General features: G+C 40.3%; 1 protein-coding gene across 2 annotated transcripts in view; it reads right to left on the bottom strand.

The window, feature by feature from the left end:
• dscamb (Down syndrome cell adhesion molecule b) overlaps positions 1-14,659 on the bottom strand; it is a 243,532-nt gene that overhangs the window by 49,830 nt on the left and 179,043 nt on the right. For both annotated transcript variants that reach the window (XM_041814159.1, XM_041814168.1), the window contains exon 11: positions 9,061-9,240. In XM_041814159.1, coding sequence (XP_041670093.1) covers positions 9,061-9,240 — 180 coding nt within the window. The remainder of the gene's footprint in view (positions 1-9,060; positions 9,241-14,659) is intronic.

Below are 14,659 nucleotides of genomic sequence, written 5' to 3'. Positions count from 1 at the left end.
GGTTTTCGGAGTCGAGCAACCTCGCCCACTGGAATCAAGTCTAGAGCCCTGCACTGAGCCCAGCCCTGATCAGCGGGCAGAGATCATGGGAGAACTATAAGATCACAGCAGACTATTTTACCTTTTGGGGTTAATTAATCCTCCTTTCTGGTATAAGTCCATGATGTCATTGCTTCCTCCATTGGGTGAGTACATTAGGAAGTTAAAAGGTTAATGTTTGCTTTAAAGATCTGTGGTTTTATGCAGAATTCCTTAAATGTCCTCAAAAGTTAACTTTTTCTCATCAGTGGGGCCATTGTGGCTCTTTGACCCACTGACCTCTCGGTGACCCTTTGCTCTTCCTGCAGGATGAGACGTAATGTTGATATTGTTATGATTTGCGGCGGGGAGTCTATGCATTGGGTTGTATTTTGAAAGAACCGGATATTCTACACCTGTGACTTCCTGTCTGGAGCTTTCTGATCGACGGGAACTGTTGCTGTTTGGCAGCGGCCAGCGCTGAAAATAGACCGGCAGCGTATCTAGGAGCGGAGTAGTGCTCCAGGGACGCCCCGCTGCCGGACTGGAGCGCAGGGCAGTGGAGCTGCTCTGATAGACTAGAGAGGGAGCGACGCTGTCGCTTTATGTGCAAATTGAGGTAAGGCTATAGGAAAGTTAACCATGCTTTCTTTTGCAGATTAACCTCCTGTTAATTCACCCGTGTTGTATTTTTTGAAGGTAAATTCAAAGACAGCTCCATCTAATCTTTTAGTGTTGAGTGTCTCTTTAACTACAGCCTCATGTAAACCCGCTCAGCATATAGAGAAAATAAACCTTAAACATCCAACAGGGAATAGTTCAGTCTGGGCTGATTAAAAAAACATGGATCAGAGGGATGCAGTTCGAAGCCCTCCCCACTGCTGATGGATTTTAAAAAACTAGTCAGTCTATCTGATGATTGTTGACTGTGGGTTGGTGAGTTGTGCTTCATCCTACCTGAAACATAACACTGAGAGGAATTAGAATTACAAACTAATGATATACTTTCAGGTCTAGTGGCCAGGAGCAGAAACAGTTTGGGGCCAGCATCTTTGAGGTTTTCCTGAAATCATTGCAAATTAGTGGCCCAGAGAGCAGGAGCAGGAATCCACTGGTTGTTTTTTTGTTTTTCTTTATATTCTTATTTTATTTTTTGTTATAATGACAGTTGTCTGGCACAGTCATGTGCCAACAGGACAGAGCAAAGTTCTGTCATATTTGTGTGGTTGTGAGGGGCCAGTTTGAGTGAGAAATGCCTGAGCTAGCTTTCTTCCCTGTACTCCACTGCTAGCGGCTAGAACATTTCACTCTAGGGATGCACAGATACCGATGTCAGTATGAGTACCTGGAATTGAGTACTCAAACTCATAAAGCATAGCAGATGCTGTACTCATGATCATTGAAAGCAGTATGTGAGGATGTAGTCAGAGATGGAGCCATGTCTACAGTTGGGTGATATTTGAACACGAATGAGGAGAATGAAACTACGCTGTTACTACTACTACTACTACATCAGCCACATCAGTCAACAGGTGTTTTGTCAATTTAAAGGTTTGCCACGTGCTTGTAAGGTGGACGCATGTGCACATTTCTCCTAATGAGCATAAAGACACACCCCTTTTATGCCCATATAAGGGCATGAGGCTGCAGGGTGAGTGCAAACACAGAAAGCATACAGGAGAGAGAAGAGGAGCAAGATGCCAGTAATAATCAAATCAAATAAATTATGAATTCATTGCTTTAATTTGAAATATTAGAACAACAGTTCTACCATAGTTCTGGTGCTTCCATCAGAAATGGCACGCATCCAGCTGTAATAAGAAAAGGATCTGGCTCAGGGGAATTTTTTAACACACACTTATTTTAAAACCTGATGCTTTAAAATGCTGGAACATCGTTTAAACATATTTAAAAGCTCATGAGTGAAGATACAGTGAGGAATTTCATATTCAGAATTTAACCCTTTTCAGCTAAGATCAAACACTGTACATCCAAATTAATTATTTAAGTGTTAAACTGATTAAAAAAATCAGTAAAAAAGAATAAAAAATTATATCTTATTGTGTCTTATCCGTGTATATGAGTAAGATGAATACAAATGTCAGCATTTCCTGCCATAGCAGCTCTTAAATGATGGTCAGAGTGCTCTGGAGTTTTCTTAGGTTTTGTTTTCAGCTAAGAACAAATAGTAGACATGGGAACTTTGGTGAATGTCAGCAATTTCTTAAAAACTGTATAGAGGGTTTTAAGAACAAATTTCTTCTTATGAACCGTTGGTGAATGGGGCCCATTGTGATCAGATAAACACATAAAACATGCACAGAAACATGTGGAAGGGGTTCATATAGCCTCTAATGATTGAAACAAATTACATATCCAACCATTTAGTCATTGTGAAAAAACTAATATGTAGGGGAGTCTTTCACTAATAAACTAATAAATCATCAAATGAATAAAATTCTGCTTTATAGTTTGCAGATTAAAACACAGAGTAAAAATATCTACACAGTATCTAAGTGTTATTTGTCTGCTTTAAGCTCACTGTAGGAAATGCAGGAAAAAGACAGAAGGGTGAAAATAAAGCAGAGAAAATGCAGACTGCTCCTCCCATGAGCCCCTTCGTCGGCTTCTAATTGTAGTATTGACTGATAGAAATGAGCTTGAAATGCACTCAAGAGTCCCCCCCCACACACACACACACACACACACACACACACAGATGCAAATGCATCCACACACACACAGACAAATAAATAAAAGACAACAGAAAGAAAAGAGGAAAAAATGATCAAGCTACAGCATGCATGCAGGTTAAAATCCTACTGCAGGCTAAAATGACAGAAATGTGTGATTGTGCTTCACAAGAACAAAGCAAGCTGCCTGTGTTGGTGAATAAGAGCACAGTAATGGTCTTTCCTTTTCAAAGCACTCATGCGAGTAAGTACACTTTGAGAGAAAGCCTCTTCAGTTTACTGGTACAGTTTTGGGTTTAAAGGGCATGAAACATGATCTTTGATGACTGACAAGCATGTAGCTGAGCAATCACAGAGCAGCCAATAGAGCAGAGGGACACAGCGCACTATATTACTATAGGCCCAAAGAAAGCTGTGTCCTGTAATCTGGATTATTCTAGCTGTGGAGATAACACGCCGATGCTAGCTGAATTACAAATGACTGAGAGACTTTAAATGACACTGCAATAGAAATGTAATTCACAGAGTGTGAAAGGCAGCTGGACTCACATGTATCATAATCTCTATTTACTGCAGAGTTCCTGACGATGCCATATTTAGTTTCCATCATAAAAGCTGGGTTAGTGCAGTAGTAGCTACAGTATTTAATAATGGGTATGATATTAACATCAGCTACGCACTAACAGAGTTTTAAGACTGCCAACATTTAAAATGCTGAACCAGCTGAGACAGTTCCAACATAGGTGTCACACCTGGCTCCAAGTAGATGTAAAATCCTCTGTATTGTCCAGCTGTCATGGTGCACTGTTTTTATGGGATATTTCTGAAGTTGAAAGGAACTTAGTTGTGGCATCAGCCTCCAGAGATTTCAGTCGGCGTTGACTCTTTAAGCATTAAAGGGCTACTGAACTTCTGAGCTCTAATTTAGAGAGTTTTAGGCAAATATGGGCCAAAAAATACTGCTGACTCAATCGTACACTATATTGAAAATATTTCAACATTTTATTTTTCACCCAGAACAGCCTCTGTGTTTGGCACCATTTTGCAATGCAAGCTTCAGGTACCTGCTACTACATTCTTCTAATTATTAATAATAGTTCATCTAGATGCTAATGCTAATATTACATTGTTCTGTCTTCTATCATGGTTGTTATTATTAATTCTTGACATATTACTTCTAGGCCTGTGCTCAAAAATCAATATGGCAATATATAGTCATGCTTGCCAATACACATATTTATACTGACGTTACAGAATCGATACAGCCATATATGCTGTGGTGGCAGTTGCAGTTATCAAACAGCCAGCAGATGGCAGCAGTCATAGAACTGCAGGTTTGTTTGTTTGTTTCTCTTGTAACCTGCTTTCTGCACCCCCCCCAACCCCTTTCCAACCCCAGCTTCATCAAATGGCTATCAACATGAGTCTGCTTTTCTCGCCATTGTAACGAGGCTAAACACTGCTAGTGCTGTATAGTACATTTAAAAGCATGGTCAAGACAGGCCCTCTCTGAGAAGTGTCCTGAAATAACAGGCTATAACCCTGAAAAGCCCACTTCTGCAGAATTACAACATCACTTTTAACAAGTCCTATAAAATCCCTGCAAATGTTTTATTTCTTCAAAACCACATTTACATAGTTAATGGGTCCTATTGTCTGTCCTCACTATGCTATTAGATAGAAGAAGTGTTTATAGGTCCGGTTATCTGGCCTTGAACTGACTCTATTTGAGAATTTTGTGTTGAGCTCATCTCCTTTTTTTGAATGACTGGATTTGTCAAGATTCACGTAAGTAAAATTCCTTAAGTATTTTTTTTGGTGTTTATTACAATGTCTAGAACACATACATATTTAGTTATTTTGGAAAACATTCATCACATTTGATTTACAGCTTCAATCTATAGGAGTATCTGAAACTCTCTGTATCTTTGTAGTTTTTGTTTGTTTTTAACATCTAAATGATCCTGAGATTTTTAATGGAAGTTTCCCAAGTCGCAGTTTGTGGCATTAGGAGATAGAAAAACAGGCTCTGAATGTTCTGGATTTTTGGGGGGTGCCTGTTGCATTGTTCAGGGACAGGTGTCAATGGTTGACTACTTCATTGAATGTGACCCTGTAAGTGCTCTGGGGGTTGCATGTGCCCCTTTTAGTATGATAAGTAGAGACGATACTAGACCGGTCAGACAGTACTGTTTGAATGTAGTGGAATTTGTGGAATTTGCATTTGCATTGAAATGATAATACTTTAATGGATGATACTTAGATCTCTACCCTCAACACATGGTCTACCACCCTGTCTATTGTTTCAGTTTCTCCACTACAATACAAGACCTATATGTATTATTCACATATTTATTTTAATTTTTTTTTTACCTTTTCCATTTCAGAACGCCATTGACTCAGAAAAGTCATCTGTTCAGTGAGCAAGATGTAATTGCTGCAGTCCAAAATGGAGAAAGGGATTTCGAAATTGACTCAGATGACACTGATACAAGTGACAGAGATAGGGAAGATGCAGGTGAAATGGAAAAAGAACTGTCTTAGGGACTGTCACTGCAAGTAAACACGGACTTGTAAACTTGTAAACACAGACCACTTTGAAAGTGATTGAAGAAAAAAGTTTTGAACATTTTTTCCAATATTATTTTTTAATAAATCTATATTCATAAAACTATGATTGTTGTGTGATTATTACTCATGATATATACTGTTATGGGGCTAAGTAAGCAATCAACCCTGCAAATGAATGCTTAAATGTTCTGTAGGCCTCTGTCTGTTCAGACAAAGGAGTACGAACACAGAGATTCTGCTCCCACTTTGGCCCAACGTTGCAATATTACGTCTCCCTAGAAACTTACTAAAACGTAAAAATTTTGAAAAATCTTTAATTTCTACATCAGAGGCCTCCTAAAGCAATATCTGACTGGTTCAAAAAAAATGTTGCTCATTTTTTTCTATATTTGGGTCTTACAGGGTTAAATTTACCCTCTTCAGATGAAAACTAACATAAACTTATGCACTGTTTCCTTATGAGACTAAGAAAGGTGCAGGATAGAGCTCCATTTGTCAGAATTTTTAGATAATTAGTAAAAAAAAAAAAAAAGTTCACTGTTTCTAAAAGTAAGAACTGATATTCTGGATTCTGTGCATGGTACCTATCAAACATGATGCATAATCGTTGTTTAAAAATAAAGAATTTTAAGACTTTGTTTTAAATGCATGCATCGTAATTGTATTTATAATTAGGGAAGAGCAGATTCAATGCAAACCTAATGCATTAGTACAAATCATTATAAAACTGATGTTTTTGATATTTGAAATGAATTGTGTACTCTGTTACCGATACAGCTAGTGTAAAGAAACCACTAGTTATGAAATGCCAGCATTAGTATTGAGCAGTAAAGCTAGCAAGTCAGATAAGAGGAGTGAACCAAAGCCTTGAGCGTCAGCAGAGTCTTCATCCAGTCGACACCTTCTCTTTCTTTGTTTTCGTTTCCATCCAACTCTAATGAAGTTTAATGATCATTAAACTGAATCTCTACCTGGTAATCTTCCTCTCATCTCCTTCCTCACTGTAAGATGCACACTACCAAACCTTTACTTCCAGAAACCACTGCCCTTGTTAGTGCGTCCTCTGTGTTGTTTATCTCCAAACAGAAGCATACTGTATGTCCAACAGCAGAGGGCTCTCAGCAGGGTGGAGCAGGGGGATTGGTGTCAAGGAGGCTGAGCACAGTCTCTGTTTGTGTGTATACGGCACACACACGCACACACACACTCCAACATGGGAGAAAAAGTAGGCCACAACAGCTCGACAGTGCTCCCTCCTGAGATGACACAAGACCTTATTGACTTTTATAATTCAATATTAAAACAAATAAATCAAGCTTCACAGTCGGATTAAGGAATGCCAGTGGACTCTGCTGTAGATGCATCCACAGTTTTAGTCTCTCCTGGTGAAAAATGGAAGAAGAAGAAGTGTAAGCACAGCCATAGGTCAAACTGGCTGCATAGCAACTGGGTGCTAGTGTCAGCATACTGACCTATGAAAACACAGAAAGCCTTCTGCTGTAGCCTGAGAGCCTCGTACAGAAGCAGCTCCCAACCATGTTCACTGTGAGGCTTAATTACAGTGACACATGAATATCCATGACATGCCAGCTGATATTAATGATAACAAGCCCTGATTTATCCAGAAGGAAAGTTCTTCACAAATTATTCAGCTAGTTTCTCTTTGTACAGAGAGGTCAGGGATTAGGGTCAGGACCAACTTCTATCCTATCACACTCCCTAAAGTTGTTGTGATGTTCTTGTACTGTAAATATTTTTAACATACTTCTATGTGGACTTTGAAGAGAGAGAAGAAGAAAATAGAGACAAAGACAGGGCTGCCTGACTGTGGGCTCCTTGTGCTCCAATTAGACAACATTAGCACAGGGGAGGTCGGCCCAACTCGCATCTGATCACCATAAAAATGAGAAGACACTCCTAGAGCTATGGTGGAGCTACATGCGAATGCTCACTGGAGGTAGGAGACCAGTAGTCGGGGTCATTTACATGCTGACTGCTGAATAAGGCAGTAAAACACCCATGCATCTACATGGAATAAAGATGCTTTAATATACAGGGTAGATTCATTCATTAGATTACTGAGTATAAATCAGCTTCATTCAAATTCAACATACATAACAGGGTCCAACGTTAAGGTTTTTGCCTATTTGCCCTTCAGGGCAAGTGCTTCCCAAATCTACTTGCCCCATCTAAATTCCTACTTGCCCTGTCTAGGAGGTTTTTTTTTTCTGGCTGTCGAGTGCTTACATTTTGCTCACAACATAAAAAGAACTAAAATCCAAGAAAACTGTATTTATTAGCTATGTGTTAGCCCACTGAAAATTATATTTAACTTTGTACTGATCAGTGCTGTGTGAAACCCCAGCAGGTTGTTTTCTGAAGAAATTCAAAGTCAGGAATTTCATATTTACAATACTAATAAGGTAATAATACAAACTCAGAAATATTTTTTTCATAACTGATGAAACCAACTGTTCTCAGAGGAAAATGAGGTCAGCAAAACACTGACACTAGAGAGGTGGTGGGGTCTGCTACATATGCACCAAGTATAAAACGGTGCTTTTCTTCTGTTTTTATTTGGTTTATTCATCACGAAACTGAAGACATTTTGCCGACACGTGAAAACCAACCAATTAAGATTTTTCTTGTTTGATTAAAAATGTCTTCCCCAAAACTACATAGTGCCCCTTTAAAATGCTAATTCACAGTTCCACCCTGTAACTGCAACAGTTAGACCAGTGGAACTCAACCTTATTCTACCAAAGAGCCACACTGTCTAAAAAATACTTTAGCCAGAGCCACAATACACACCCCTGCTTTAAATCTATAAGAAACTTTTATTCACACCAGCAAAGCTCCTGACTTATGTAACTCCATAGATGTGGCTTGGTATTCATCATGCCATCTATGGGCTGTAGGCTCTTATATGAATAAATAAAACAGAATTTAAAGGTTTTTATGACTATTTTCAAATTTCTGTCCTCATTAGGAATCAATGAAAAATCGTTATGCTGATGATTAACCACTGGCAGCTCTGATTTTATCTGGAGCTCATCACGAGCTACTGAGATCCTTTAGATCAGTGGTGGGAAACTGGCGGCCCAGGGGCCACATGCGGCCCTCCCCTTCACTCACTGTGGCCTTCAAGTTAAATTCAAATTAAATAGAAATTGTAGAAATGAGGAAAACATAATCAAATCTACTATGGAAATGTGAGAAAATAGCAACATTTCTAGAATTATCTTTGACTAACATGTATGCAGGAAGACATGTTGGCTTTCATAGTATGCATTATTAAATGCACTTTCTAGTTTAGTCAAAGATATGAAGATATCTGCTAACATTTATCTTCACTGCAATGAAACACATCATACCGGCTTAAATCCTGTGGTATGAGGATCAAACTAAGCATTACTGTTTGTATTTGCATGATTAGAGAAATATATTTTTGTTCTTTTGTTAAATTCAAAGTAATAGAAGATGTAAAATTTAGAGCATCGCACACTTGGTAACAATTTTGTCCTCTAGCAGTGAGAATAAAAATACTGTGGCCCTCTCAGTCACTGAAGTTGCCCGTCCCTGCTTTAGAATCAAGTTAAACATTTGCACAACCTGCATATTAAATCTGCGGGATCACCCTTGCTAAACAACGTTACAGAGAGTTATTCAGGAATCCTTTGTGAAAACCCCCTGCCCCTGCTCCGACTGGGACACTGAAAAGCAGAGTGATTACTGCCCATCAGCTGCTATCGATCGTGCATCAGGCGGAGGCCCTTACTTTTGACGGTGAGGTACATGGACTTGCTGACATCAGCTCCCACGTCGTTGCTGACCTTACACAGGTAGAAGCCACTGTCATCCTCCAGCACATGCTTGATTAGGAGCGAACCATTGCTCAGCAGCTGGACACGAGAGCCGCTGTTCAGGGGTATGGGCTGAAACTGGGGGACCCCAGCACCTGAAGCACGAGAAGATCAGGGACAAAAGAGGAGAAAGAGAGAGAATGGAAAAAAACATTAGGTTCTCTAAATTAATAACACATTTTAGTGTGTTTCTTACAGTGTATACATGCCTGTCTATGAACCTGTTAATCTCAGACTAGTGACTAGCCTGGTAGACGTTAAGTTGAGCTCTGGCGTGTTCGTGCTGTGTGCGTTTGTGGTTGTGTGTGAATTTGACCATGCGTCTGTGTTTACAAATTTGATGACAAAGCCCGTCAGATTTAGGGAGGATTGTAAACATGTTTCTTAACACTGGGCCTAAATCCTTAAATCACCCAAACAGCTGCTGAGCAGAGTGAAGCAGGGCAAGCTGCTGGTGTGATGCAATCACAACAGACATAATGCTCATGTTTAACAAGACAGCAGATTGGTGCAGTGGAACAACAGGCAGAGCAGGAGGAGAGCAGAGTGAGGCTTTGCACTGCTGTTGGCCTTCAGCTCTGGGATAGACCAGTCACAACCAAAGATGTTAGCAGAAGCCAGGACACATTTTCCTCACAATACTTAGTCCTGTGTGTTGATTCTCTAGTTTATCATACACTTTTAGTATCTGCAGATTTAACAGACCTAGACGGTGAAACAACGATGATTACATAAATGATCTTAGAGCACAATTTAAGGCGTTTAAGAAGAACACAGTCTAACTGAGAAGACATTTTTACATGGGCAGGTTCCTGACTGAGGGAAATGACCCAGAAGTATTTGAGCATTGGCCGTGATAAGAGCTGTCTGAATTCTCTAAAAGGTGAGGAAAGAAGCTCTGTTGCTTCCTTTATTGTCATCTTTAGCACAGGATATACTGGACCATCCTGTACAAAAGGAGAGAGGAAAAACAACTTTTCATTCAAAGTGATGGCCCTCATCATCATTCAATAAAACAAGCGGTGAGCATGACTGTAGTAATGCCATCTTCACTGAATTATATAATTATTTTCATTCAGATGCACTTTTGATTCATGTGGATAAATACAAGAGGAGAGGAGGGTGAGCAGAGGAATAATACTGATGATTCCATCTGTTCTTTTCTTGCCCTTTTACAACAGTGATTTTTTTTTTTACTGCGTGACAAAGGACAGAACAGTACTAGTGAAGAGAGAATAGAGTGAGACACGGGAAAAGAAAAAAGTGGAAAAAATAAATAATAATAACAACAACAATAATTATAATGATAATAATAATAAGATTATGATAATGACAATAATAATAATAATAATAATAACAATGATAATAATAATAATAATAATAATAATAATAATAATAATAATAATAATAATAAATAGGATTAGTGCAAAGAAAATAGACAAAAAAATTAATAAGAATAAAATAATACTGTGAAATATTCATTAAAATGACTTTAACATCCATCACAAAACCATTCATGGCCTTGACGTTGGAATATTTTGGTCATTTTTCTGTATATCATCAGAAAATAAAATTTCCCCCTTGCTTGACTGTCAGACTGCACAGTCTTCAATGACGGGGTTAAATCTTAAGGAAATGTCCCTGATGACAAATTATAGGACTAACATCCTTTAGGTGGCCTGCCCTTCTAATAATGAAAGCACTGTGTTCCACCTTGCTCATGTAGTATTAAACACGTGTGAACTGAGCCAGACGTTGCATGAGCTCGTGTTAAAGTAAGCGTGTAGAGATTAGGCTATTTAGCGAGCTGTGGGTTTTGCTTTTAATTAAAATGCAGTCAAGTGGCTGTGGCTAGCAAAGGGTCAAGTGGTGACTTTGTTCCTGCTCCCCTGGCTCTGAGAGAGGGGGAGAGAGGGAGGAAGAGTGGGGGCCAGTGGGGGGTCTTCCTTGAATTATGGATTTTGCATATCCAAATGGTGCTCGTCGTTATGCTAATAGCAGTTGACCTTTACTGTTCCATATCTCCCAGAGATACTCATCTCGCTCTTAGCTCCTTTTGTGTGAGTCTAAAGATACCAGACAGTCATTCTCTGGACAGACTGCACACCGGTCTGCAACAGTTTGGAGATAGCATCCCAGCCAACACCCTTTTATTTCTAAGGGAGGTGATTTTTTTGGCTCTTGGTGTTGACTAATCTATTGTGCAACAAAATAAATTAGAGCATCAGGAAAGATGTGGATCTGAGGAAGAAATAAATGATGAAGCCAAAAAACACTAAACCTACCAAGAACCTGGCCAACTGGATCACAAAAACTGAGGTTAAACTCTGAGGGACCTATTCTGATGGGGCACAACCCTGGCACAAATGATGGGTAATGCTTATACACAGGGGTGTTTTCAGGTGTAACATCAGTCAAACCCATCAGAGCAGCTGCTCCCATCCTCTCTAAGAGTATTACACACACTCCTTAATTCTTTAATAAACAAAAATCCAGATGATTCTTTAAACTCCTGTCCTATTATGCCTCTGAACATGCAGAGCACACAAAACACTGCCTGAAATATGCTGCAGCAGGGCGTTTTATTTCACTAAATCATTCCCACAACATTAGCAGTGATCAGAAAAGACAGGGAGTAAATGAACACTTTGTCTCTCAGCCCTCTGTTCCATTTAACCCCTTAGTAAAATGAAAGAATGGGTATGGATCGATGTTTTTACATCCAATGTTTGAACCATTTTGATTACAAGCAAATACAAACTTAAAAAAAAAACAAAAAACATTCTAAAGTTTCTTCTCAAACTACCAGACTGTCTGTAGGTGATGCTTGTGTGAGAAATCAAACAAAAACACAAGATTTGTTCCCTGTCTGAATTTTTAACATAAATCAGAGGCCTGTAGATGATTACAGCTGGAGGTACACTATGTTGCCAAAAGTATTTGCTCACCTGCCTTGACTCACATATGAACTTCAGTGACATCCCATTCTTAATCCATAGGGTTTAATCTGACGTGGGTCCACCCTTTGCAGCTATAACAGCTTCAACTCTTCTGGGAAGGCTTTCCACAAGGTTTAGGAGTGTGTTTATGGGAATTTTTGACCATTCTTCCAGAAGCACATTTGTGAGGTCACACACTGATGTTGGACCAGAAGGCCTGGCTCTCAGTTTCCGCTCTAATTCATCCCAAAGGTGTTCTATGGGGTTGAGGCCAGGACTCTGTGCAGGCCAGTCAAGTTGATCCACACCAAACTCTCTCCTCCATGTCTTTATGGACCTTGCTTTGTGCACTGGTGCACAGTCATGTTGGAACAGGAAGGGGCCATCCCCAAACTGTTCCCACAAAGTTGGGAGCATGGAATTGTCCAGAATCTCTTGGTATGCTGAAGCATTCAGAGTTCCTTTGACTGGAACTAAGGGGCCAAGCCCAGCTCCTGAAAAACAAGCCCACACCATAATTCCCCCTCCACCAAACTTTACACTTGGCAGAATGCAGTCAGACAAAGGACCGTTCTCCTGGCAACCACCAAACCCAGACTGGTCCATCAGATTGCCAGATAGACAAGTGCGATTTGTCACTCCAGAGAAGGTGTCTCCACTGCTCTAGAGTCCAGTGGCGGCGTGCTTTACACCACTGCATCTGCCGCTTTGCATTGCACTTGGTGATGTATGGCTTTGATGCAGCTGCTCGGCCATGGAAACCCATTCATGAAGCTCTCTACCACTGTTCTTGAGCTAATCTGAAGGCCACATGAAGTTTGGAGGTCTGTAGCGAATGACTCTGCAGAAAGTTGGTGACCTCCACGCTCTATGCACCTCTGCATCCTCTGACCCCACTCCGTCATTTTACGTGGCCTACCACTTGGTGGCTGAGTTGCTGTGGTTCCCAATGGCTTCCACTTTGTTATAATACCACTGACAGTTGACTGTGGAATATTTAGGAGCCAGGAAATTTCACCACTGGACTTGTTGCACAGGTGGCATCCTATCACAGTACCACGCTGGAATTCACTGAGCTCCTGAGAGCGAGCCATTCTTTCACTAATGTTTGTAGAAACAGTCTGCATGCCTAGGTGATGATTTTATACACCTGTGGACATGGAAGTGATTGGAACACCTGATTTACACACATGGACAAAACTGTTGGTACCCCTCTGTTAATGAAAGAAAAACCCACAATGCTCCCAGAAATAACTTGAATCTGACAAAAGTGATAATAAATAAAAATTCAATGAAAATTAAACAATGAAAATCAGACATTGCTTTTGAACTGTGGTTCAACAGAATTATTTTAAAAAACAAACTCATGAAACAGGCCTGGAAAAAAATGATGGTACCCCTAGAAAAGACTGAAAATAATGTGACCATAGGGACATGTTCAACCAAGGAGTGTCCTCTAATTAGCATCACAGGTGTCTACAAACTTGTAATCAGTCAGTCGGCCTATTTAAAGGGTGACAAGTAGTCACTGTGCTGTTTGGTGACATGGTGTGTACCACACTAAACATGGACCAGAGGAAGCCAAGGAGAGAGTTGTCTCAGGAGATTAGAAAGAAAATGATAGACAAGCATGTTAAAGGTAAAGGCTATAAGACCATCTCTAAGCAGCTTGATGTTCCTGGGACTACAGTTGCACATATTCAGAAATTTAAGATCCACGGGATCATAGCCAACCTCCCTGGACGTGGCCACAGGAGGAAAATTGATGACAAATCAAAGAGACGGATAATAGGAATGGTAACAAAAGAGCCCAGAACAACCTCCAAAGACATTAAAGGTCAACTCCAAGGTCAAGGTACATCAGTGTCAGATCGCACCAGCCGTCCTTGTTTGAGCCAAAGTGGACTTCATGGGAGACGACCAAGGAGGACACCACTGCTGAAAACAAATCATAAAAAAGCCAGACTGGAATTTGCCAAACTGCATGTTGACCAGCCACAAAGCTTCTGGGAGAATGTCCTATGGACAGACCAAACAAAACTGGAACTTTTTGGCAAGGCACATCAGCTCTATGTTCACAGACGCAAAAATGAAGCATACCAAGAAAAGAACACTGTCCCTACTGTGAAACATGGAGGAGGCTCTGTTATGTTCTGGGGCTGCTTTGCTGCATCTGGCACAGGGTGTCTTGAATCTGTGCAGGGTACAATGAAATCTCAAGACTATCAAGGTATTCTAGAGAGAAATGTGCAGCCCAGTGTCAGAAAGCTTGGTCTCAGTCGCAGGTCATGGGTCTTGCAACAGGATAATGACCCAAAACACACAGCTAAAAACACCCAAGAATGGCTAAGAGCAAAACATTGGACTATTCTGAAGTGGCCTTCTATGAGCCCTGATCTAAATCCTACTGAACATCTGTGGAAGGAGCTGAAACATGGCGTCTGGAGAGGGCACCCTTCAAACCTGAGACAACTGGAGCAGTTTGCTCATGAGGAGTGGGCCAAAATACCTGCTGAGAGGAGCAGAAGTCTCACTGAGAGTGACAGAAATTGTTTGATTGCAGTGATTGCCTCAA

Source organism: Cheilinus undulatus, linkage group 2, assembly GCF_018320785.1.
Source record: "Cheilinus undulatus linkage group 2, ASM1832078v1, whole genome shotgun sequence".
In the NCBI taxonomy this organism is placed as follows: Eukaryota; Metazoa; Chordata; class Actinopteri; order Labriformes; family Labridae; genus Cheilinus; species Cheilinus undulatus.
Note: the sequence above shows the minus strand (reverse complement) of the source record. Positions and strands in the feature narration are given on the sequence as shown.